We start from the raw sequence: 23,580 nt of genomic DNA on the forward strand, positions 1-23,580 counted from the left end.
ATGCTGGATCACAGGCAGGACCACCTCCTCTGGGTCAAAGGTCATGGGCATCCCACAGGCACAGCCCTCCCGTTTCTGGTCTGGCTGCCCCCCACCCGTGGCTCAGTTCCCAGCTGAGTTGTGTCTGTCATTCCCAGTATCCCCTTCCCCCAAGAAAAAAACTCAAGAGGCAGCCGGGGAGAACACACACCAAGTTTTATTGGGGGGGGGAGTATTTACAGAGGCAGGTACAAGAGAAGGGTCACATGGGGTGGGGGAGATTGTGGGTACAAGGCAGACGACGGGATACAGGACGACCCCTGCACCCACCCCAACCCCAGGAAGGGCGGGAGAGCAGCTGGGGCCCAGGAAGACGGGCTGGGGGAGGACAGCAAGGGCTGAGTCCCTGGGCCGGGGGCTCAGGGGCTTGTAAACATTGACCACTCTCAGAAGGGGATGGGGGTGGGAGAGGGCTCCCCCTACACTTCCTCACAGGGTTAAGGCCTCTCCAGGCTCAAGGGCCCCCTAAATTCAAAGTCTCTTTAGCTGGGGGGGAGGGGAAGGTAGAGACGGGGAAGAGTGTCACCCCCCCTCCCCTGCATTGGCTGCGGCAGGGGCGGGGGCAGTTACATTCAGTCACGACAGTACTCCCCCACACCTCTAATGCCGCCAAACACTGGCTTGAGGAGAGGGGAGCTGGGGGGCCAGCAGCAGCAAGACGTTTCCCCCTGGCCCATCACCCCCTTATTGCTTTAGAGAGAATACAATATTGTCTTTTCACGGACGCTAACACTGTTGAAACCAGGGAGAAGCAGGTGGAGGGGGCCCCTCCACCCCCGAGGCCAGCTTTATCCCCCAACACTGACCCAGTTGCCACTTTGGTGCAAAAAAAAAAAAAGAAAGAAAAAAAGGTCGTCTCTCTGGGGATAGATGGGGAAAGAAAACAGGGACCACTCCCCATTTCCCCAGGACAGGAAGGATAAATACATTCATGGAGGGGAGGCAGTGGCAGAATCTTGCCCTAATACTGCGCTCTGAGCAATGAGGTCCATGGGAGAAGTTAGATGAGAAACTCAAAAGATACAACAAACTTAAAGAAAACCCACGGATGGAGACAAACCTAGGTAGGTGATTGGGAATAAGAAGTTGGTGAAGGGCAGCCTACCCCGACCCAGGAGAGACAGACACTCCCATTCTTGACACCCCACCCTTACCCAACATTTAAAAATATCAGGGGAGCAGGGAGGGGAGAGGCCACTTGCTCCTCTCCCATTTGGTCAACAGAGGGGTCAGGGCAGAGCTGGGTGGTCCACATCCCACACATGCGGCTGCAGATGGGGGGGCTCCCTCCTAACAGCCCCGCGCTGCAGCCCGAAGCCCCCAGCGGCCCACTCCTGTGGCCTCCTTGGCCCCTCCTCTGCCCCCTTCACAGGAGAAACAACAGTCGTTAAGTGGTGCCTCTCTCTCCAGCTCCTGGAGAAACTGCTCTGCCCCAGCCTTGCTCAGGGTTGAGGCAGGGGGCGCAGCAGGGGCTCATGGCCCAGAGAATACATTCATGTGGCAAGGCAGGGAGCTGGGCCTTTCAGCTTCATACCCAAGCCAGCCCCCCCAATGGCAGCGCGGGGGAAGCCCCTCACCAGGGCCAGAGTGGAAGTTCTGCCAGCCTGATGGCAGCCAGATGAGGTTGGCACCGCAGGCCCTCTCCCATTCACTCCGTCAGCCGGCGCAGGATGGCTGCCTGGGGCGCTGAGGCGGCCTCGTGCATTTGTGCAACTTTCCCCGAAGCAGCAAAGCCAAGGGGCTACTCGGGCCAGGCCCCCCGGCCCCAGACACCTCTGCCACGGTCACAGCACAAGGGGGCCGTTCACAGCGGGTCCGGCCGGCGGGGCTGAGGGGGCCTCGCTGTGCAAACTGCTGGCGCCCCAGCTTCCAGTTACCCCAGTGGCCCACCTCGTGGGGCGGGGAGGGTAAGTGCAGCCTCGGGGGCCAGGCAGGACAGGTCCGTGGGGCCCATGTCCCCACTGCCCCAAATAACAGTGTGTTTTTACTTTCAGTCTCCTAACCATTTTTTTTTGTTGTTGTTTTTCTTTTTTCTAAAAAAAAAAAAAAAAAAAAAACCCAAAAACAAAAACCTCTGTGGATCGTCCATTATCACTCCCACTATCCGACAAAGGGAAAGGGAGTGCTTAGAGTCTACTTTTTAACCATTTTTTTTTTTGTCTCTCCTATGTTTCCTTCAATGTCGTTTAAAATTAAAACCAAAAAAACAAAAACGAAACCCTTCCCCCCTCAATCTGTAAAGTGCCTCGTGGTGGGTGAGTTAAGGTGCATCGTGTGGTTTGTAACAAGTGCTGGGGACCCTGCCCCTGCTTCCTCCTATGCTCCCCGTGGGGAGCCTGTAGGCTGGGGACCCAGGGGTCCAAGCCGCTGCTGCTGCCCCTGGCCTACAGCCCAGGGCGCTGGTGGGACGGGCTGGTCAGTAGTCATCCACGCTCTCGATCTCACCAGAAGGTCCGTGCAGGGAGTACCCTGAAGCCAGGGGAAGCTGGGTTTGAACTCGCCCACTCGCTCCTGCCCGGTTCTGAGGAAGGAGCCGCCTCCCCGCTCCACACTCACCCAAGATGCTGGGGTCCGAGTGCAGCATCAGTGCCCGCCTCTTGGCCTTGCTGCCCTCCCCGGGGCCGAGCTTGGTGCTGTGGTTGGTCTGAAAGGCTGTCTGTAGGGAGCCGCTGCTCAGCCAAGCCTCCTGCAAGGCAACAGAGAGGAAAGAGAGGGGTCAGGGGGACTCTGGGCACCCTCACCCCCTCCAGCCAGGGCTCTGTGAAACCTCACCTGCTGCTGCTGCCGCTGCTGGCTGGCCTTCTGCTTGGCCCTCCGCTCCAGGAATTGTTTGGCAAATTCTTTGGCTTCCAGCGTGTCCCCCAGGCAGGAACGAATATAGTCGTGGACGTCATAGGGGGATTCCACCTCCTTGAGGATCGCTACAGCCATGGGCACTACGGGGCAGGATGGGGGTCAGGACCCACGGGACGGCATCTGGAACCCCTGGCCCGGCCTCCTGGGGTAGGTACGCCGCCTATACCGTCCAGGCTGCCCGTGGTGCTCAGCGTGTGCAGCATCTGCTCACACCACTGGGTGAAGCCATCCTGGGGCCGGGGGATGCCCTGCAGCAGCTTCAGCAGCTTCTCTTCCTCCTCCGTCTTTTTGCGCACAGGCCGACCAGACAAGTGGCTGTACGAGTCACTGCGCAGGATGCGGTGAGTCAAGAGGTGTCCCCTCAGGAGGCCTGCTCCCAACCCCCACAGTGGCCTGGCACCCACCTGAGAGAGGGGCTGCTGCGGCTGTTCTTCAGGCCCAGGCTCCGGGCCAGGCTCCCACTGCTCTTGAGGGTGTCTTCCCAGAGGCCCAGGCTGCTGCTGCCGCCCCCACTCTTGTCGGGCCCACCCCACAGCGGCCCGGCCTCAGATACCCACTGGTTCAGGGGGGCGGAGCCCAGGCCCCCGAGCTGCTGCAGATGGCAGAAAGTCAAGGGTGACCCATACAGGAGGGCACACGCTCAGGGGTGCTGAGCGGGGAAGTGCGTTCAGGTGGCAAAGGCAGGGTGAGGTGAGGGCCTCACGGCAGAGAGCGCCTCCGGAGTCCGACAGGGACCAGCGTGCCACCCCCCCTCCCACCCCGGGTCACCCTGGGAGCTGAGCAGAAGGTGCCCACCAGCCTGCTCACCACGCGGTGGTTGGGGGCCTGGGCCCGCGATGGCTCCCGAGGCGGGGGCTGCTTATGCAGGTGCCGCTCGCCCTCCAGCTGCAGCTCCAGCAGCGTCTTCATGGACAGGCCCTGCTTGGCCAGGCCAGCCCACAGCGGAGGCGGGGAACTGGGTGTAGGAGGCGCGGGGACGGCGGCCACCGCCTGCTGCTGCTGCTGCAGCAGCTTCAGCAGCAGCTCCTGCTGCCGCGCCTGGAGAGAGAAGCCACTGTGAGGGCCGCCCCCCGCGCCCACCCCGAGCCAGCAGTGGGCCGGGCCCCACCTGCTTGCGCCGGAACAGCTCCTCTTCCTCCTGCCGCCGCTTCTGCTCCTCCTGCTGCTGCTGCTGCTGGCGGCGCTTCTCTTCCCGGCGCTTCCGCTCCTCCTCCTCCCGCTTCGCCCTGAGCTCCACTTCTCTGCGCTCCTGGAACTGGAGGGTCAAGATCAGACGCCAGGCTGTCCCGGGTGCGGCCTGGTCCCTGACACCCAAGGACTCCAGCCCCAGGGGCCCACTCACTTTGTGTTGCAGCTGGAGTTGTTCTAGAATTGGACCCTGAGTCGAAGAGTTAATTGGTATATCCCAAAGACTGGCCTCACCGCCTGTGGGGGCAAAGGCAGCTGCAGAGGGGAGCTCCGGCCCCCGGCCCCCCCCACCCACAGGGGGCCGTCGGAGGTGGAGGGGACTCCCAGACCTCGGACAGGCCAGGCGGGCAGCTGCGGGCCACACACCTGACTGTGGTGAGGCTGAGGTATGTATGTCCCAGAGGGGACCCGAGTCTGGCACCGACAAGGACCGGTTCATCGTCGGGAGCAAGTTCTGGTCCCCGCCCCTGAGGAGAAAGCACTGAGGCTCAGCGCCCTGAAGCCACCTCCCGTCTGCCCCTCTCCCCACACCACCCGAGGGCCGTCACGTACAGACACACCACACACGCTCGGCCACGAGCACACAGCGAGGACGGTGGCGCACACACCTGGGGGGTTTGAGAGCTTGGAGCTGCTGCAGGAACGCGGTGAGCTGCTGCTGCTGCGGCGGCGGCAGGTCTCCCAGAGCTGCCTTTTCCCGGAGCACGCACTGCGGGAGCTGGCGGCTGCTGAGGAGCACGCAGGTGTGAGGCGGGCCAGCCCCGTGTCAGCGTGGGCCCTGCTGACCAGCCCTGCTAGGCCCCCCGTACCTGCCGACCAGCTGAAGAAACTGCTGGTGCTGCAGCTGCTGGTACAAGGCGGCTGCTGCCAGCTCCTGTTGCTTCTTCAGCCGCTCCTGGTCCATGTTTCCCTGAGTGAGGCCACAGCGTTTCCGTGGCTTTGCCCCTGTCTGGCTCTGCACCCACCGCTGCCCTCTGCCAGGCTCCTGCCTCCCTTCCCTGTTCCACGCCAAAGGGGGTACACTCACCAGCAGCGGGGGAGGTGAGGGCCCAGGGGCAAAGGGTACGCGACCCCACATCTTGATCACCTCACCCAGTGGCTGGAAGCCCTCATCACAGCCCCGCTTCACCAGCAGGGCCATGGAGAAGTAGCCCGCCTGGAACCACTCCGCCATCTCCTGGGTCGTGAAGGGGCCTGGGCCAAGGGAAGGGCAGCTGCGGTCACAGAGGTGCGCCAGAGAAGACCTCGACGAGGATGGTGCTGTCCCCGAGCCCCACCTGCACCCCCTACCCTGCTCACCTTGGATCTCGCCCTGCGGGTCCTTGTAGAACCACTTCCGGGCCGCACCATGGCTGAGGGGGAGGGCAGTGGCGGCTGCAGAGTGACGCAGGCCCTGGGCCTGGATGGCGGCCGTGAACTGCTCCTCCTCCAGGGAGCTGTCCTGCAGGGAGGCCACGAGCTTCTCCGCCTCCTGGGAGCCCAAGGGAAGAGGGAAGGTTCAACTGGCCACTTCCATCAACACAGAGGGGGCTGGGGCTGAGGGGGGGGTCAGAAGATGAGGTCTGAACATGGAGGGCAAGATGGGGAGAAGGTGGGAACCTGATCGAGGACAGACAAAACCAAGGCTCTCTCTCCTGCAGGGAAGGGTTCCTACAGTCTTCACAGCCCACCCTACCCCCCGCCCCACACCTGCTGCAGGTGCTTCAAGCCTTCATCATCTTCCAGGTCTGGTGGGCCAGGCGGTGAGCCCGCCCCAGGACTTAGCTGCATTCCCCTCATGTCCTCTCCTAGAAGGAGCCAAGAAGGGAAGGTGGGACAGGGCAGTCAGAGAAGGGGGCAAGACAGTGCCCAGCCACCACTCTTACTCCAGGAAGGTGGGTGCTAACTCTGCGCCCCTGCCACCTCCCGACCAACTCCCCTGCAGCCTCCTTCCCACACGGATGGGGAGCTGTTTCCCCACAAGGTCCAGGCTCCAGGGAGAGGGTGGTTCTGCCCTCGGGCTACCTTCAGCTGCAGGCAGGTCTTTCTCCACTGGGTCATCGCCTTCCCCGTTAGCTCCCCAGAGCGGGCCCAAGGTGGGCAGTGGGGACGGGGAGCTGGACTTCTCCTCCTGAGGAGGCAGCGGGGTCAGTTCCTTCCCACCTGAAAACCAAGGGTAATTACCAGAACTCAAAACCAAGCCGGAAGGCCTGAAAAGTGATTAAGCAGAGATTGTATTATTGTGGCCAGAAGAACCTCTGGGTATTGAGTCCACCCACACAACTTTGGTCAACACGACTAAGGTTTGGTGAACTACCACCACAGAGCCTGCTCTGCACACTTCCCTTTCTGCTCCTACAGTGAGGCCGTGCGTCCGCAACACCGTCCAGGGCTGCGGACCTACCACCACTGACTCAGCACCGTGTTCGACAGATTCCTTGAGGGATTTCCAAAGGTTGTTTTGATTCTGCTTTGATTTTCATCTGACACTTGGCCTTTTGGACAGAGGCCTGCTGTTTTCAGGCTCCTCCACACACTCCATCTGCACCAGCCTTTCTACGCAGACTCAGCTCAAGGCCGCAGGCATCCACCCCACAGGCTTACCCGCCTCGGGCCCCTCCTCGTCTAGCCCTTCGGAAGGTTCTTCCTCCTCTTCCTCCAGGCCCTGGAAGTCGAGCTCCTGCTCCTCAGGAATGGGCTCCTTGGGGCCCTTCTGCACGGGGCGGGGGGATACGACGGGGAGATGAGTGGCAGAGAATAGAGTGCCGTGAAAGGACCCCCCCTTTGGGGCAGGCAGGTGCCCACCAACCTCTAACACAATCTCCCCCTCGTCTCCTTGCAGATACCTTGAGAGGCAAGAAGGCCCCGGAGGCATCGAAGGTGCCCATTTCTTCGTCCTCATCATCCAGGCACCACTCCGGGAGCCCATCCTTGTCGTCATCGAAGCCGTCAGGCCCCCTGCATCTCCGGAGGTGAGAGCTCCCCCCCCCACCCCGCCCCTCCTCTTCACCACACCCTCCTCGATCCCCTCGCAAATCAAATTCAAACTTGCGACGCCGGTCCCCATGTTCCCGCCAGCCAGCAGAGCGGGGGCCACCATCTGGGCAGGAAACGTGGGGGAAGGAGAGTCAGTACCCAGTCAAGCCAGAGTCTCCACCCTTCTGCTGCCCACCAGGACCCCCCCGCCCCCTCAATGCCCACCTGACCCCCATCTCACCAGGGCTGGTGGAGCGCCAGCGGTCACCGTCTCGCCGGGGTCCTGCCCCGAGTCTCCAGCTGCCTTCCTCTTCTTCCTCTTGCTCCTCTCGGAGAGAACGCCAATTTTCGCTATCTGAGCGGGCGTGCTCCTTCCTCGGGCCAGCCCCTCCCTCATCAAACCCGGAGCGTGCTTGGGGGCAAGGCAGGAGGGGGAGACACAGTCAGTGGACAGCGGCCACGGTTCCTGTAAGACTCTTATCAGACACCTTGCGGGGAAAGAAGAGCCCAGCTTTGGGCCCTCCTGCCCCCACCACCTCCCCCAGGAAGCAGCCCCCAACCCGGGTCAGCCATTTCAGCCCCTCGCCCCCTCTCAATAACCTGCAGGGCCCAGCCACCACCCCTGCCCCTCTCCGTACCTCCATCTCTCCTGGCCGATTTCTCAAACCGCCTCTCGCCTCTGTGGGAGGGAAAGGCGTGGGTCAGAAGACCAGTCCCTCCCTACCTACAGGATCTCAGCTCACCTTGTCCATTCTGCCCTGAGAGAAGTGAGGGGCGGGAGGGGGACAGGGCTTGGAAGGGAGCCCAAGGGCAAGCCCAGAGACTTGGAAGGACAGGGCAGGGCCACAGGGATCAGAAGGGATGGACAGAGCTCTCTGACCAGGGCTAATCTGGCAGGTCTCCCGGAGTCCTCTGATGACAAAGACCCAAGCCTCCCTCCGTGGGGCCCTCTCTGCCACCCTGTCCCAGCCTGCACCTGTCATCCCAACTCTGGCTACGCTGGATCTCCCGGGGGTTTCGGCCAAAGGCCCCATCACCTTCTTCAATGCTTCTTTGGTAAAAGCAACTGTCACCACGGCCACGGCCTGGAGGAGTGAGGGGCACGTGGGAAACCTGCCAGATCACCTCCCCAAGTCCTCAAGACCGCCTGCCCCGGAGCACGCCATCACCCCCTCTACCTCGGCTCCGTGTGCTGCCCCTGCCACGGGAGGCGCCACCTAGGGGGGGCCCAGCCCCTTTCCCCATCAGCCTCAGCACGGCCACGCTGTTCACTGACAGGGAGAAGTTTCTCTGAGGAGGGAGCCAGGGGTGGGAGTGAGGACCCAGGCGCCCGAGCAACCCCCGTCCAGAACCACACAGCCTCCGCCCCCACCTCTCCAACCCCAGCCCCGCTGCTCCCGCTGGGGCTGCCCTGGCCGGGCCCCACCTGCTCCTCCTCAGTCAGCGGCTCCAGCGCGAGGGGCTGCAGTGGCTCCTCCTGCAGCAACGCAGCAAACTCCTTGTCCTGCAGCTCGTCAGGGACCTGTGGATCGGGCAGGAGGTAGGCATGCTCCTGGGCCCTCTCCGCCAGCCGAGGCCCCGCACCCCCGCCTGCGCCTACCTTGCTCTCCTTGACGTAGAGGGCCAGCATCTCCTCGCGCCCATAGCGGTAGTCGGCCAGCTTGTACTTGGGCATGGCGGGGGACGGGGGTGGGGAGGCCACACTGCCACCACTGGAAAGAGCCCTCAGCCTGGAAGAGGGACACGCAAAGGGGAGAGATGGGAATCTGAGCAGCCCTGTCCTTCCCGGGCTTCTCCATGCCCCTCTAAGCACACCTGACTCACCACTCAGGCCCAAAGTTGAGGGTCTCCGCTGCCATTGTGGAGCTGGGCGTGTCCCAGAGGTCGGTGGGGAGGAGCAGGGGAGGGGGTACCTGGCGTTCACTCTCCAAACACCTGTGGAGGCGCGGGGGATGCTAGGCATTGGGGATGGCACACCCAGAGCCTGAGAGGGTGAGTACTAGGCTGCCACCTAGGTGGACACAGTAACGGTCTCACCAACGACTCACCTAAGCCAGCCACGTGCCACTCACACCATGAGTTACCCAAAGAGTCACGCTGGAGGAAGGCCTAGGGGAGGGGAGGAGACAGGCAGCTAGAGCCCCTGCCAGCTTCCGCAGGGGGATGCCCTCCCTCTGGCCCAGACTCACCTGGCAGCCTTCCCCGGGGAAGCGGGTAGGGCAGGGGCCGGGCCCTCTCCAGGCAAGAGCCTGTGCTGGAGTGAACCAGGATCCCCGGGCAACTAGATGTTGGTCTGAGCAGAGCAGTGCCCAAGGAGGGACCTTCACATCTGGGAAAGATCCTTAACGAGGGGCAAAAAGAATAAAGTGGGTTAAATGAATGGTCAGACAGACCTCCCTGCCTCCAGCCCTCCTCTGTCTCACATAATAGGAAGGCCCACAAGTGCCTGGAAGCTGCTGGTTAGGGAGCACAGGGGGCCACAGCCCTGGCTCCTCCTCATCTCTGCCCTCTGCTCAGCAGGCCTCCCAGGCAGTGAGTTGACTCAGCGGAGCCTGAAGGAGGAGCTGGAGGTGCGGCAGAGGATGCCAAGGGCCGAAGCATTCAGTAAAGGGGGCTGGGGTACACGTGACGTTCATGTCAGCTGCTCAGTCGTGGCCGACTCTTTGCGACCCCATGGACTGTAGACCACCAGGCTCCTCTGTCCATGGGATTCTGTCCAGGATTCCAGGCAAAAATACCAGAGTGGGTTGCCATTCCCTTCTCCAGGGGATCTCCCTGACCTAGGGATACAAACTGGGTCTCCTGCATTGCAGGTGGAATTTTTTTTTTTTAAAACCATCTGAGCCACCCCGGAAGCTCACACATGATGTTTAGGACAAAGATAAAACACACACAAACCAGCAAAAAACCCACTGGAATCAAAAATGTTCTAGAGAGGAAAAAGGCTGGTTAAGAGAATTAGAAATTATCCGGGGGTTACTTCCTTGGCCCAGAGGCTAAGACACTGCTCCCAATGCAAGGAGCCTGCGGTTCGACCCACAGTCAGGGAGATAGGTCCCACATGCTGCTGACTAAGACCTGGTGCAGCCAAATAAACAAACAGATATTAAAAAAAAGAAAGAAATTTACGTGGGAGCAAAATTACCTCTCCCCTGAAGACTCAGGTCTGGGTGCTTGGCTCCGAATCCTGAGACTCAGCTTGGGGAGAAACCTGGTACAAGGGGAGCAGGGGGGCTATTCCCAAGCCAGAGGTGGGGGGCACACCAAAGGCTGCAGGCAGGCAAGTCTGGCCAGCATGCCCAGGACTCACTCACCAAACAAGGATCAACACCGAGGTCCTTTCCCTGGGATCAGAAAGCCTGATAAGTACAAAGAGCCAAGAAGGGAACGGTGCTACTGTAAGCTAGGAAGAAGGCTCCCTCACCATAAAGCAGAAATAAGGTCAGAGTCACTGGGCTGACAGAAGCGTGGGGGAGGCGGCAGTGGCCCGTCCCTCTAAGGAACAGCTGAAGAGGCTGTCAGGAGGTGGCTCATCCCTGGTGCTTCTGAGCACGGGGCAGGCAGGCAGGGTCTCAGGGAGCCGTGTGCAAGGGCCTCCCTCACTGGCTGGGGCGGGGGCTGGACCGGAGCACCTCCACAGTTCCCATCAACTCCAAGACTCCACCGCTCTGGGAAGGGGGAAGAAGGGTTTCCACCAGAGGGGACATGGGAAGCGGCTCTCGACCACAGCTGCAGGCCAGAAGAAGCAAAGTCCACCCGAGACACAGGACCCACCCCAGAATCCCAGCAGCCTAGGCTGAGATGCAGCGCTGGACACCGCCCAGAGCAGGGCTGACCTCCCCCAGCTCCGGCATCTCCTCTGCATCAGCCTCAGCTGGCCCTTTCCGGAGATGGAGCAGGCCCTGGCGAACACGGCCGTCAGAAGACAAGCCTGTTGCAAAGTTCTTCCCATCACTCAGTTCGACTCAGCCTTCCAGAATGGTGGAGGCTGGTTAAGTCTGTGGATGCTACAAGCCTTACAGAATTCACCCAATGGATGAATCTTGAAAACATTAGCTAAGTGAAACATGCCAGTCACAAATGAACAGATACTGGATAATTCCTCTCACCTGAGATGTCGAGGTGAGTCAAATTCAGAGGGACAGAGAACAGTGGTGCCAGGGCTGGGAGGCAAGGAGTGGGAGTTGTTTTTTAGTGGGGATAGTTTCAGCTGAACTGGGGCAGAGGAAAAAGCTGCAGGGATGAGGCGGATGGCTGCACAACAACATGAATGTATGTAAAGCTGCAGAATTGTATCCTTAAAAATGGCTAAAATGGTGTACGTTATATCTGACCACCACTTAAAAAAGATCTAAGGGAAAAAGAAGACATTTGGGGATAGCTCTCCCATACCTAAGTCTTCTCCACTCCAAGAAAAACACCCCACTTCCTAACAAACTCAGGAGAGGCTGTTCTGAGCCTCTTCCAGGCCACCCCAGAAGAGCCCCATCTCCCAGATGGACAGGCCGAAGAGCCCGCGGTGGGGCGGGAGACAGAAAAGGGACGACTCACCCTCCCACCCGTCCAGGGAGTGGCGAAGGCGGCTGGCCGCCAGGTGCCTTCCTCTTCGGGCCGTCACCTTTCTGTCGTGGTTTTAAGGAGCGAACTGAGGAAAAGCGGCTGGCTCCGGGCAGAGAAGCAGGGAAACTGCAGAGGTGAGAGGAAGTAGAGGAGTGGCGGGTGAGAAAAGTAGAGTGTCTGGGTGGGCCCAGCCGGGGGAGGTCTGGGTCTCAAGAGCAGGTGGCTCCAGGGCCCCTCTTCTGACTTCGAGCAGCACACAAGCGCCCCGTGGCTTCTAGTGCCAAACAGGCGCGCACCTTTTCCACTGCTTCTCAACTGGGGGCAATGCTGCTCCCCAGGGCACATCTTGGGGGACAATTCTGGTAGGCATGACTGGGAAGTGCGACCAGCATCTCACGAGCAGAGGTCAGCAACACTACTAAAAATCCTACGATGCACAGGACGCCCCCCACAACAAAGAATCATCTGGACCCAGATTATCAATACCCAGGGGCTTCCCTGGTGGCTCAGGCAGTAAAGAATCTGCCAGCAATGCAGGAGACCCAGGTTCGATCCCTGGGTCAGGAAGGTCCCCTGGAGAAAGGAATGGCAACCCACTCCAGTATTCTTGCCTGGAGAATCCCATGGAGAGAGGAGCCTGGCGGGCTACAGTCCAGGGGTTCGCAGAGTCAGACACGACTGAGCGACTCACTCACACTCACACACACACACACACACACACACACACACACACACAGATTAACAATAGTGGCAAAGAACCCCTTCTGTACACCTCGGGCAGAGGATAACCACACCCACTGTCTGTTTAGGGGGAAGAATGGAAGACAAGGAAACCAAATTTACTCCAGTTCATTCCCCTCTCTGAAGAGTGAGGGAATCATCCCCTAATTACACTGTCCCATGAGAGAAATCTGAAATCCCTCCAGGAGGGAAATCCTCCAGAAAAGAACACATTAAACAAAATTGTCCTAAGTCATTCACAAACTTTCAAAGCCCTGCATTTGGATCCCTTTCCAGTAAAGAGGAGGAGGCGGCAGGCAGGGGACTGGAGACAGCCTCCCTCCCTGGCTATCTGATCTAAGGGTGTCCTGCTTAGCCCCCACCTCTCAGCATCTGTGCACCTCATTAATCCACAACCCCCCCCCTTCTCCTCAACCCTCACTATACCCTCCCTCCGTGGGGCATCTGAATTATTGCCATTAAAAGGCTGCCCCCTACTGGAGTCCAGGGGCGAGGACACTGATCCTGGTGTGCACAACAGGCTTGAGGAACAGGAGGGGAGCCTGTTCTCCCGCGTTCTGAAATCACAGGAGAAGGAAAAGATCCAGAGACTAGGCGGTCCCAGTACACACTAAGTTAAGAACATTATTTCCTCATTCCATCACCCCTAAAATTAGCCCCAATCCAGAGCAATGCGCCTTGGCACAGGAAGGCACCACCATTAACAGAAGTAGAATCCCAAATTCCCCAACATTTGAGCAAGCGCCCAGCCCCAAGCTTGTTGGCGGTGACTCCGCCCTTACTCAGGGTGGAAAGAAAGATTCTCCACGCATGGTAGGAAGGGAACTCGGAGGCTTAAAAAGAGGTGCAAGCCTGTGTTCCTCCTAGCAGGTATTTTAACCCAGCTCTACCCTCTGAGCCGTCAGGACAATGCCCTGAGGAGTCTAGTAGTTAACAGTTTTCAAAGCATTTTCACACTTTACCTCATTTGATCCCTTCTGCCCACTTGCTGAGGCTTGGGCTCCAGCCAGGGAAAACAAGGAAGGGATGCTGTAGCTGCCCTGACAGGAGACCCCGATGTCTTTGACACGCTACCCAAGCCTGGAGAAGGAGCACACACTCGGCAGGAACCACCCCAAACTCACAAGCATACTTTGTGAGTTTTAAACCATTTTTCTCATTAGCATTTAAAAAATCATTCCCAGAGCCACCTTTTCTCACTTCCTCTGCGTGAAAGTGGGGCCTTTTTTTCTATCCCAAACTCCAATCACAGATGTAGAAACCAGCATAAACCGGGGTCCTTTCATCCATCAAATCACACACAATACTGACACATCCACTGGCTGAGAAACCCAGGCCAGGAGTCAAAGAACAGAACTCACTTGAGTGTCACCACCATATGGGACCCTCGAGGTCCCCAGTCCCTGCCATGGCAGCAACTCAAAGCCCAGATCTGTTTCAACCCTGCCTGACGACACGCTGGACCTGCCATCTAGGAACTAAGACTGAGGCTGGCGTGAGGGTGGGTGGCTTGGGACAGCATAGAAAACGGTACAGATGAAGGACCAGAGAGCAAACTCCCACACCGCCAGAAGCTAAGGGGACCAGCCTGTGAGTACCCAAGGTGTTCCAGGTGCAAAGCCAGGAGGCGGGGCTAAACTGCAACCGAGTGTCAGCTCCCAGGAGCAGCAGAGACTGTGAAGGCTGATTATTGGAAAAGCAGAGATGAGAAGCAAGAGGGGAGTGAGACTGGGGTGAATGGAGGAAAGAGCTGGGCTAACAATTACTGGCTGAGCATCTATTTCCCCGGGCCAGGCCCGGCGCTATGATGGACCAGACCTGGACGCTTACTGGGAATTCTAGTAGTGACTGTGTACGACCTGCCAGGTGAGGGTCTCTTTAAAGTTAACTTGAAAAAATAAAAAACAGTCAAAGTGTGTGGGGCCGTGACTGGGGAGCTGCTGCATCAGGAGAGATGGGCTGGGAAGGGCCCAGCCCGGCCACAGGACAGACTAAGGTGTTTCACTCCGCCGGGCAAGCGGGAGGAAGGAGACCCCAATGACCAAGCACTAATGCCGCTCGCTGAAACGTAGGCGCAGACCCAGTCGAGGTACTGTGGTTAAGAGAAGACGCTTCCACGTTAGCCAAAGTCACGGATCGCTTGCACTTTAAGACCCGCCGGGCCCAGCTCAGGCCGAGAACCCGGAGGCACGTTGGGAGAAACCTTCGGGGAGCGCCGGGCATTAGGGTCCCGGGCCCCCGGGCGGAGGATGCAGGCGGAGGGAGGTGGGAAGCCAGACCGGGGTTCCGAGGGGCCGAAGGGCGACCGTTAGGAGCGCGGGGGTGGGAAGCAGGCAGGCCGGCCCGGGAGGACGGCGTGCCCTTCAGGGAGGGGGCGCCAGGTGCGGGGGCGCCGGCGGCCGCCCCCGGGAGGGAGCCAGCCTCCCTCGGGGCGGCGCGGGGGCCCGGGCCGCGCGGGGCGGGGAGGGACCGGCGGGGAGGCTCGGGAGGCGGGCGCACCGGACGGCGGGGGCTGCGGCCTCGGGAGGAGACGGGGGAGGGTCCGTGCCGGCGGCCCGCGCTCCCGCTCTGGCTCTCGCAGGCTCGGCGCGGCCGCCTCGGCGTCGGGGGCGGGCCTGGCCCAGGCCCGGCCGCGGGCTGGGGGTCCGCGGGGCCGCCGGGCGCTTACCGCGGCGGGCGGGCGGCGCGAGGCTCCGGTCCCGGGGCGTTGGCGACGCGCGGCGGGCCGGGGGGCGGCGGCGGCGGGGGTGGGGGCGCTGGCGCTCCCGCGGCGGCCGCTCCTCTCTGTTTGTGTTTGTAGCAAGATGGCTGCCCGCCTCGCACCACGTGACGCGGACGCGGGGCCGCCCCCGCCGCCGCCGCCGCCGCCGCCGCCGCCGCCGCCACAGCCCCCCTCTGCGGCTCCGGCCCGCTCCGACCCGCACGACCTGGCGCGCTCCCCGCGTGCCCGGCGGGCACGGCCCGGACGCCCGCCGCCCCCGGACCCCCCCGACCCCGGCACGTGACCCGGGAGCCCGGTTCCTCACGTGACTAGGCCTGCCGCGGGCCGGGGTTGGGGGGGTGAGAGTGTCCCGGGGAGTGCTCCCCGGCAGCCCCCGGCACGTGACGCGCGACCATCGCGACGAAGGCCGCCGCTGGCGGCATCGCCACTCTTCGGACGGTCGGCTTCCTCCGGGAAGCCCGCCTGGGTTGAAGGAGACCACATACAACCCGGAGGTGTGTTCATCAGATATCCCGGGGTGTATGAAGTAAACGAGGAGCCGAATGATTTAGAAACTGTCCGCGGCAGCGCTGGCTGGTGAGATCTGGAATTTGCATCTGACTCCTCCACTGAGTGGCCCCGTAGACCTCGGGGGCAAAGGATTTAACGCTTTAACGCTACCGGGCCTCAGATTCTATTATATAGTAAGGTATTGAGGATCTTCTCTGCCCTATCCCCTGCCCCCATTCCACTATCTTTCCAGAGTGCTGAAAGAATTAAAATAGGTGCGTGTGAGAGGCTTTGGCAAGAGAGAAACTACTATGCAAATACAAGAAGTAGATTGACACCGTCTTTGTTTAAAAAGGAGGTTTTCAAGAATGACTTTTCCGATTCCTGAACTTTTTTTAGGATGAAAAAGTTTTGGGTGTGTTTTCACCGTTTTCTTTGGAAGTTACTCCAGAATGTATACTCTTACTTACCAGCTTTCTAAAACAGCCGTTACCAAAAACAATGTAATTCTCAGGACCGGGAAAGGTAAATTCAAACTTGGAACTTGAGCCCTCTGTCTTGTGCCAAAAGGGATCGCGGACCTCAGGAGCTACCAGGAAGGCCCTTTGTTCTTGCACGGAGTACACCCCAGGCTTTTATGCACTTGGAGTTTTCATGACCACTTTTTTAGTTCCCTTGACTTTCTTGAAATCAGGATTCCTGTCTCAGTGTAGTCAGTGAAGCTGCTTGCTCAGAGGCTGAAAATCCAACTGTTTAAAGCGAGGGCTTTTTGGGACTTCACTGGTGGTCCAGTGGCTACGACTCCCTGCTCCCAATGCAGGGGTCCTTGGATCACTCCCTGGCCAGGGAACTAGATCCCACGTGCAATAACTAAAGGTTCAGCAGGCTGCAACCCAAATCCGGTGCAGCCAAATAATAAATAACTATATTTTTTAATAAAAGGTGAGGGCTTGCATCCATTCCAGACTCTGGCCTTGGGCACTTTGCTAATCTCTGAGTCTCTGGATTCTATAGTAGAGTGCTGGAACACAATGTTTGGCATAGGGCAAGCACTTCACAAATGTTAGCTAGTAGGGCCTTCTGACCGGAGAAGGCGATGGCACCCCACTCCAGTACTCTTGCCTGCAAAATCCCATGGACGGAGGAGCCTGGTAGGCTGCAGTCCATGGGGTCGAGAAGAGTCGACAGGACTGAGCGACTTCACTTTCACTTTTCACTTTCATGCATTGGAGAAGGAAATGGCAACCCACTCCTGTGTTCTTGCCTGGAGAATCCCAGGGACGGGGGAACCTGGTGGGCTGCGGTCTGGGGTCGCACAGAGTCAGACATGACTGAAGCGACTTAGCAGCAGCAGGGCCTTCTGAGCCCAGGATATTCAAATTGTTAATACTGTATGAAAATGTATCAGCAGAATACAATCTCAGGTCAAGTTCTCATAGAAAAAGGTTCTCAATTATGGCAGCTGTTTTTTCTTAGTCCCAAACTTTTGTTGTTGCTATGTTGTGTCTTCACTTTAGCATGTTTTAATTATTAATTAGCAAACATGAGATTGTCAGTTATGGTAGAGAAATGTTACAGGGGAAAAGAGGGATTCCTGTGAAGTGGAGGCAGTCAGGGAAAGTGGTGACTTGTGTCGAGCAGGAAGGGCAGGATTTGGGTAGATTTGAGAAAAGTGGGCATTGCCTTTAGAATAGTGACAGTCCAGGATGATGGGAGAAGAGGGCCTGGATTGCCTGTTGGATGAGAAGCAAAGAGGAACTTAAAGTTTAGGGCTTTGACTGCTGGCATGATTTTATTTTTTTAATCTTTTGGCCTCACCCCACAGAAAGTGGGATCTTAGTTCCCTGCCCAGGGATCAAACCTGTGCCCCCTGCATTGGCAGTGCAGTCGTAACCACTAGACCAGTAGGAAAGTCCCCATGAAAATGCTTTTGATTGAGGAGGAGTACTTTCCTAGGGAGAGCACGCCAGACTCCAGGGTGGAAAATTGGGAGTGGTTCCCTGTGTACCAGCTTGTGATCCTGGCCAAGTAATTATGCCCCAGCTGTAGAGTGGGAATGCTTCTGCTGCTGGTGACACTGTGGAAGTTGAATTGTATACGCAGCCTCTTTGCGAAATGACATAAATCGGAACTGTGAATTTTCTATACAAAATTAAAGAAAATTTTCTGAATGAAGAAATCACTTGGACCTAAGATTTTTGTTTATTCAGGTACTGTGCTGTGAAATATCTGGGTTTGTGTTTTTTAAATTTGGAAGCTTTGAACTAAACAGAGATACGGTTAGATGATTAATTAAGATGACAGGGAGGTCTCAAGTAAGACTAAACAGCCAACCTCTCTGCCTTTTTTCCTAATGGCAGATTCCCCTGCAGTGTTTGCCTTCCATGAAATGCAAAAATGTAAGGACCATCTTAGCGTCAAATCACTGTGTTACAATACCTGGCTTCACCCACCTAAGTTGCAAGCCTTTATATTTATCTGTGTGTCAGAGTTTCGAAAACATTTTAGATATCATGAAAAGACAGGCAGCCTGAGTAATGGAATGATAGCTCTTTAACAGTGCTTATTGTTAATTATCAGACAAAATGGGCCTTACAATTAATTTATTGTATTCAAAATTACTTGCTGCCCTAAGCAAAGTTCTTTGGTTGATCAAGTGTAAATGCTTGTCAAGTCTCCAATGCAAAATCACCACATTGATAAATCTGGTCACTACCTCCTCCAGGAAATGCTTTCTTCACCTGGTTTCCATATCACCATACTCCTTTGGTTTTCCTCCTACTTCACCAGCTTCTCTTTCTGAGTCCTCTGCTGGTTCCTTCGACTTCCCCTTCTCCTAGAGTTCAGACCTTCCAGGAACTGCACAGGATCTGTGCCCCACTACCAGATATTCCTGCCGCGCCTTAGCCTTAGCTTCCTTTGGAAAACCTTGCATCCCCCAAGGTTATGTTGGCTGCGCGTCCTTGAGGGTCCACTGAAGCCTCTACATGTTCCCTGCTGAGCAGTGGTCACACTGTCTCGCTCCTCTTGTTGGCCTTTCACAGTAAACCATGAACTGCTCAGCCCAGTATTGTTCAAGGATGTTTCTAGTCTTCCAGCAGCCTAACAAGTCTCCTTGATCCAACTTTATTGCCGAGTAGTATTCCATCATATGGATGTACCACACTTTAACCAGTCACCCATTTAAAAACACATGGATTGTTTCAGATCTGGGGCTATTACAAATAAAACTGCTGTGGACATTCATGTACGAGTTTGTAAATGTCCGTGAGTGCTCTTGCTGGGTCATGTGAGTGTGAGTTTAGTGTTAGAAGGAATTGCCAAATTATTTTCCAGAGTGACTGGACCATTGAAGATTTCCACAGTGTATGAGAGATCCAATTTCTTTGCATTCTCATAAACACTCACTATTGTCAAAAATTTTTTTAAATTATTTTTATTTGGGGTTGCACGGGGTCCTCTTTGCTGAGTACGGGCTTTCTCTAGTTGCAGGTGGGGGTTCCTCTCTAGTTGTGGTGCTTTGGCTTCTCATTGTGGGGGCTTCTTGTTGCAGACCACAGGCTCTCCGACGTGCTGGCTTCAGGAGTTGCAGCACATGGGCTCTAGAGCCAATGGGCTTCAGTAGTTGTGGTGCATGGGCTTAGTTGTCCTGTGGCACATGGGATCTTCCTGGACCAGAGACTGAACCCATGTCCCCTGCATGGGCAGGCAGATTCTTAACCACTAGACCACAGTCAGTTCAGTCGCTCAGTCATGTCCGACTCTTTGTGACCCCATGGACTGTAGCATGCCAGGCTTCCCTGTCCATCACCAACTCCCGGAGCTTGCTCATACTCATGTCCATTGAATGGACGATGCCATTCAACCATCTCATCCTCTGTCGTCCCCTTCTCCTGCCTTGAATCTTGCCCAGCATCGGGGTCTTTTCCAATGGGTCATTTCTTTGCATCAGCTGGCCAAAATATTGGAGCTTCAGCCTCAGCATCAGTCCTTCCAATGAATATTCAGGACTGATTTCCTTTAGGATGGACTGGTTTGATATCCTTGCAGTCCAAAGGATTCTCAAGAGTCTTCTCTAACACCACAGTTCAAAAGCATCAATTCTTCTGCGCTCAGCTTTCTTTATGGTCCAATTCTCAACATCCATACATGACCACTGAAAAAACCATAGCTTCGACTAGACAGACCTTTGATGGCAAAGTAATGTTTCTGCTTTTGAATATGCTGTCTAGGTTGGTCATAGCTTTTCTTCCAAAGAGCAAGCGTCTTTTAATTTCATGGCTGCAGTCACCATCTGCAGTGATTTTGGAGCCCAATAAAATAAAGTCTGTCACTGTTTCCGTTGTTTCCCATCTGTTTGCCGTGAAATGATGGGACTGGATGCCATGATCTTCGTTTTTTGAATGCTGAGTTTTAAGCCAGTTTTTTCACTCTCCTCTTTCACTTTCATCAAGAGGCTCTTTAGTTCCTCTTCGCTTTCTGCCATAAGGGTGGTGTCATCTGCATACCTGAGGTTATTGATATTATAAGGAAAGTCCAACATTTTTTATTTTAGACATTTTAATAGGGGGGTAAGGGCTTCCCTGGTGGCTCAGTGGTAAAGAATCTGCCTGCCAATGCAGGAGACTTGGGTTTGATCCCAGGGGCAGGAAGATTCCCTGGAGAAGAAAATGGCAACCCACTCCAGTATCCTTGCCTGGGAAATCCCATAGACAGAGGAGCCTGGCAGGGTACGGTCCGTAGGGCCACAAAAGAGTCCAACAGGAGTTAGCGACTAAACAACAGAACAAACAATAGGTGGGGAGTGGCATCTCATCATGGTTTTAATTGCATTTCCATCATGGCTAATGATGTTGAACATCTTTTGCGCTTATTTGTCATCCTTATACCTGTTTGCTAAAGAACCCTCTGTTCAAGCCCATTTTCTAATTGTTTTCAAATGCTTGAGTTTAGAGAGTTCTCTAATCTGGAGACAAGTCCATTGTTGGATATGTGACTTGCAGGTATTTTCCTCCCAGACTGTGGCTGGGTGGCCTTTCACAGAGGAAAAGATTTTTAATTCTGATGACGTACAATTTATTAATTCTTTTCTTTAATGGATTGTGCCCTTGAAGTTGTATCTAAGAACTCTTTACCTGACTATGTCATGAAGACTTTTTTTCCCCTATATTTCTTCTAACAGTTTTATAATTTTACATTTTATGTTTAGATCTACCATCCATTTTATGCTAATTTCTTTGCATTGGGCTGAGGTTCAATTTCAATTCCTTGCCTATTTATTGAATTAGCACTACTTGCTGATTAGACTCATTCTTTCCCCATTCAGCTGCTTTTGCACCTTTGTTAAAAATCAGCTGGCTGTACTTGTGTGAACCTGTTTCTGGGTTCTCTACTCCATTTTATTGACTTTTATGCCTGCTCCTTGGCAGATACCACACTGTCTTGATACTGTGTTTAGACAATAAGTCTTAAAATCGGGTAGTGTGATTCCAACTTCTCGTTTTTCAAAGTTGCTTTAACTTCCCTTGCCTTTCCATATAAATTTTACAATAAACTTATCTACATCTTTAAAACTTTTGGCTGGGGTTTCATAGGAATTGCATGAAACTTTGGGAGAACTGACATATTTTGGACTTCCAATAGAGGGACACGGTCTATCTCTCCATTAATTTAGATCTTCTTTGATTTCTTTGATTAGCATTTTGTATTTTTTAGCATACACATTTTGTACATGTTTTTGTTAGACTTATACGTAAATATTTTCCCTCTCCTTCCTTTCCTTCACCCTCTTCCTCCCTCTCTGGAATGATTGTAAATGATTTTAAATTTTGGCTTCTGATTGCTTATTGCCAGTATGTGCTTAGTCACTCAGTCGTGTTCGACTCTGCGACCCCATGGACTGTACCCTGCCAGGCTCCTCTGTCCATGGGGATTCTCCAGGCGAGAATATTGGAGTGGGTTGTCATGCCCTCTCCAGGGGATCTTCCCAACCCAGGGATTGAACCCAGGCCTCCTGCATTGCAGGCAGGTTATTTACTGTTTGAGCCACCAGGGATGCCTCCATTTTATCTCCGTTGTGGAATTTATCTATGTAGAGTTGTTAGTATTATTCTCTAAGTATATTATAACGTGAGGGGTTTTTAAAGCTATTCCCTCTTTCATTTTTGGGAATCGTAATTTGAGTCTTCTTTCTCTAGTTCTTTCTTTTGTGTCAGTCTTGCTAGAGGCTTACTAATTTTATTGATCTTTGCAAAGAACCAGCTTATAGTTTGAGTTTACTTCTGTGTTCACTTTCATTGACATTTGCTCTTTTTATTTCCTCCCATCTTTTCCCGTTGGCTTTACTTTTTCTAGTTCCTTGAGGTGAAAACAGATTATGCAGCCATCTTTTAAAAACAGTGTTCAGTGATTCCAGAAAACTCCTTGGTTCCCTGAAGAACTCCTGTTTGCCCATCAAAATTCAGTTCAGGGACTTCCCTGAATGTCTAGTGGCTAAGACTCCACACTCCCAATGCACGGAGCCTGGGTTCCATCCCCAGGCAGGTAACTAGATCCCATGTACTGCAACTAAAGAACCATGTGCCCCAACTAAGACCCAGGCAACCAAATATATATATATATAAAATTCAGTTCGGATGTCACTACTGAGACATTGTAGTCAGCCTTTCCTCTTCACCCCCAAATAAACGCCACCAAACCTAAGAATCTGAAGCTTAAAAGAAGTGCAGGCTTTAAATGGTGCTGGGAGGTTAAGTTCGCAAGAGCCTGGCCTCTTTCCAACCTTTAGTTATTTGGGGTCAAACTCCACCCTAGGCAATAAAGAGAGCGGTCTGGGGGTACATAAAAATGCCAATTCACACGTGTACGTTTACAGTTTATACGGTTACATTGGGTTTTGAAACTCGGTAGCAAGATAGGAATTGTCATCCCTATTTGAGTGATGAGGAAACTTCCGAGGAGAGTAGTTGAGGTCTCCAATGCAGGTCTGACTCATTTTCGAATGGAATTCTCCAAAAGCTAAACCAATGTGGGCAGAGAGCCCCTTCCCAGTGGTCTTGGGGAGCCACCAATCCCCGCAAGTGCTGCGCTGCCCTTCCCGCCAGGGGGCGTACGTCCCAGCTCCCAAGTGGTCGCAGTGACCGAAGAGCTGGAAGGCAGTTGAGGGGTGCGAGTGGGTGGGTCAGGGGGGCCACAAGGAAGCTGTGAAGGCTTGGGAGGGGGAGGCCTACGGCTCAGGAGAAGGGGCCAACAGAGGATGAGATGATTGGATGGCATCACCGACTCAATGGACATAAGTTTGAGCAAGCCCCCGGAGATAGTGAAGGACAAGGAAGCCTAGCAAGCTGCAGTTCATAGCGATTCAACCACAACGGCTCATAGCCCTCGATTGGCCTTAGAGTCAGCCCTGCCAGAGGAATGGGAAGACGGCTCCCCGTGAACTGCAGAGGGGTGTCAGAGCGCTGTCCTCCCACAAGGACCGGGCTTCGGTACTCGTTTACCCGCTCTTGGTCTTTGGGCGACGCGAACCTTGGGCGGGAAGTCGGTTCTGCCAACTCCGCCACGCCTCCTGACCCGAGGAACTGCGACGGACGCAGACACCTTCCCGATCACGTTCTATGGAACTCGGCGCCCTCCCTACCATCTTTGGAAGGCCCTGACTCCCAAATTCTCCAAGCCCCCACAAAAGTCTCCTCTCCTCTATTCTCTCCTTGGGGACCGCACCCCCCCCCCCCCCCGCCCCCCGCCAGCCACCCTCGCGAACCGGGGACTTGGACTGGCCGCAAAAAGCCAGAACTTGCCCTACCCAGATCCTCCCCGGACTCGGACTTGGTACACGCCTCCCGCCTCCGCGCCCCGCCTAAGAGGCGTACACGTGGTAGATCCCGTCAGCCCCGGAAGCCTCGCGTTATTCAAACACATCGCGCGGTTTTGCCAGCTCTGAGGAAAGGGGCGGGGAGAACGCAGGCCGGGAAGGCGATTCGTGGATCCCTCAGGCCTGGCCGCGGCAGGGGGGACGGGCGCGCGTGCGC

The 23,580-nt window shown here is 55.8% G+C and overlaps 1 protein-coding gene across 13 annotated transcripts; it reads right to left on the reverse strand.

Annotated features, from left to right (window-relative positions):
• Window positions 1-176: 176 nt before the first annotated feature.
• Window positions 177-15,076, reverse strand: GIGYF1 (GRB10 interacting GYF protein 1). 13 transcript variants are annotated; one of them, XM_027527885.1, is made up of 31 exons: window positions 15,008-15,076; window positions 11,590-11,724; window positions 10,463-11,201; window positions 10,353-10,382; window positions 10,184-10,249; window positions 9,228-9,379; window positions 9,087-9,147; window positions 8,863-8,973; window positions 8,639-8,768; window positions 8,465-8,560; window positions 8,217-8,328; window positions 8,015-8,123; window positions 7,677-7,717; window positions 7,280-7,450; window positions 6,909-7,162; window positions 6,667-6,775; window positions 6,088-6,225; window positions 5,773-5,870; window positions 5,383-5,554; window positions 5,111-5,277; window positions 4,893-4,993; window positions 4,692-4,811; window positions 4,450-4,550; window positions 4,238-4,320; window positions 4,004-4,150; window positions 3,703-3,933; window positions 3,300-3,487; window positions 3,062-3,222; window positions 2,812-2,975; window positions 2,596-2,725; window positions 177-2,508 (listed from the first exon to the last, which is right to left on the reverse strand). In XM_027527885.1, exons 8-31 carry the CDS (start codon window positions 8,895-8,897, stop codon window positions 2,456-2,458), a joined length of 3,111 nt encoding a protein of 1,036 aa, XP_027383686.1. In that variant the 5' UTR covers window positions 8,898-8,973; window positions 9,087-9,147; window positions 9,228-9,379; window positions 10,184-10,249; window positions 10,353-10,382; window positions 10,463-11,201; window positions 11,590-11,724; window positions 15,008-15,076; the 3' UTR covers window positions 177-2,455. The 13 variants fall into 13 exon arrangements, with proteins under 13 accessions (XP_027383686.1, XP_027383688.1, XP_027383680.1 ...); XM_027527887.1 differs by lacking the exon at window positions 10,184-10,249 and having other exon boundaries at window positions 10,463-10,706; XM_027527879.1 differs by having other exon boundaries at window positions 10,184-10,706; window positions 11,148-11,201.
• Between the last annotated feature and the right edge of the window lie 8,504 nt (window positions 15,077-23,580).

This window comes from Bos indicus x Bos taurus, chromosome 25 (assembly GCF_003369695.1).
Source record: "Bos indicus x Bos taurus breed Angus x Brahman F1 hybrid chromosome 25, Bos_hybrid_MaternalHap_v2.0, whole genome shotgun sequence".
Lineage (NCBI taxonomy): Eukaryota > Metazoa > Chordata > Mammalia > Artiodactyla > Bovidae > Bos > Bos indicus x Bos taurus.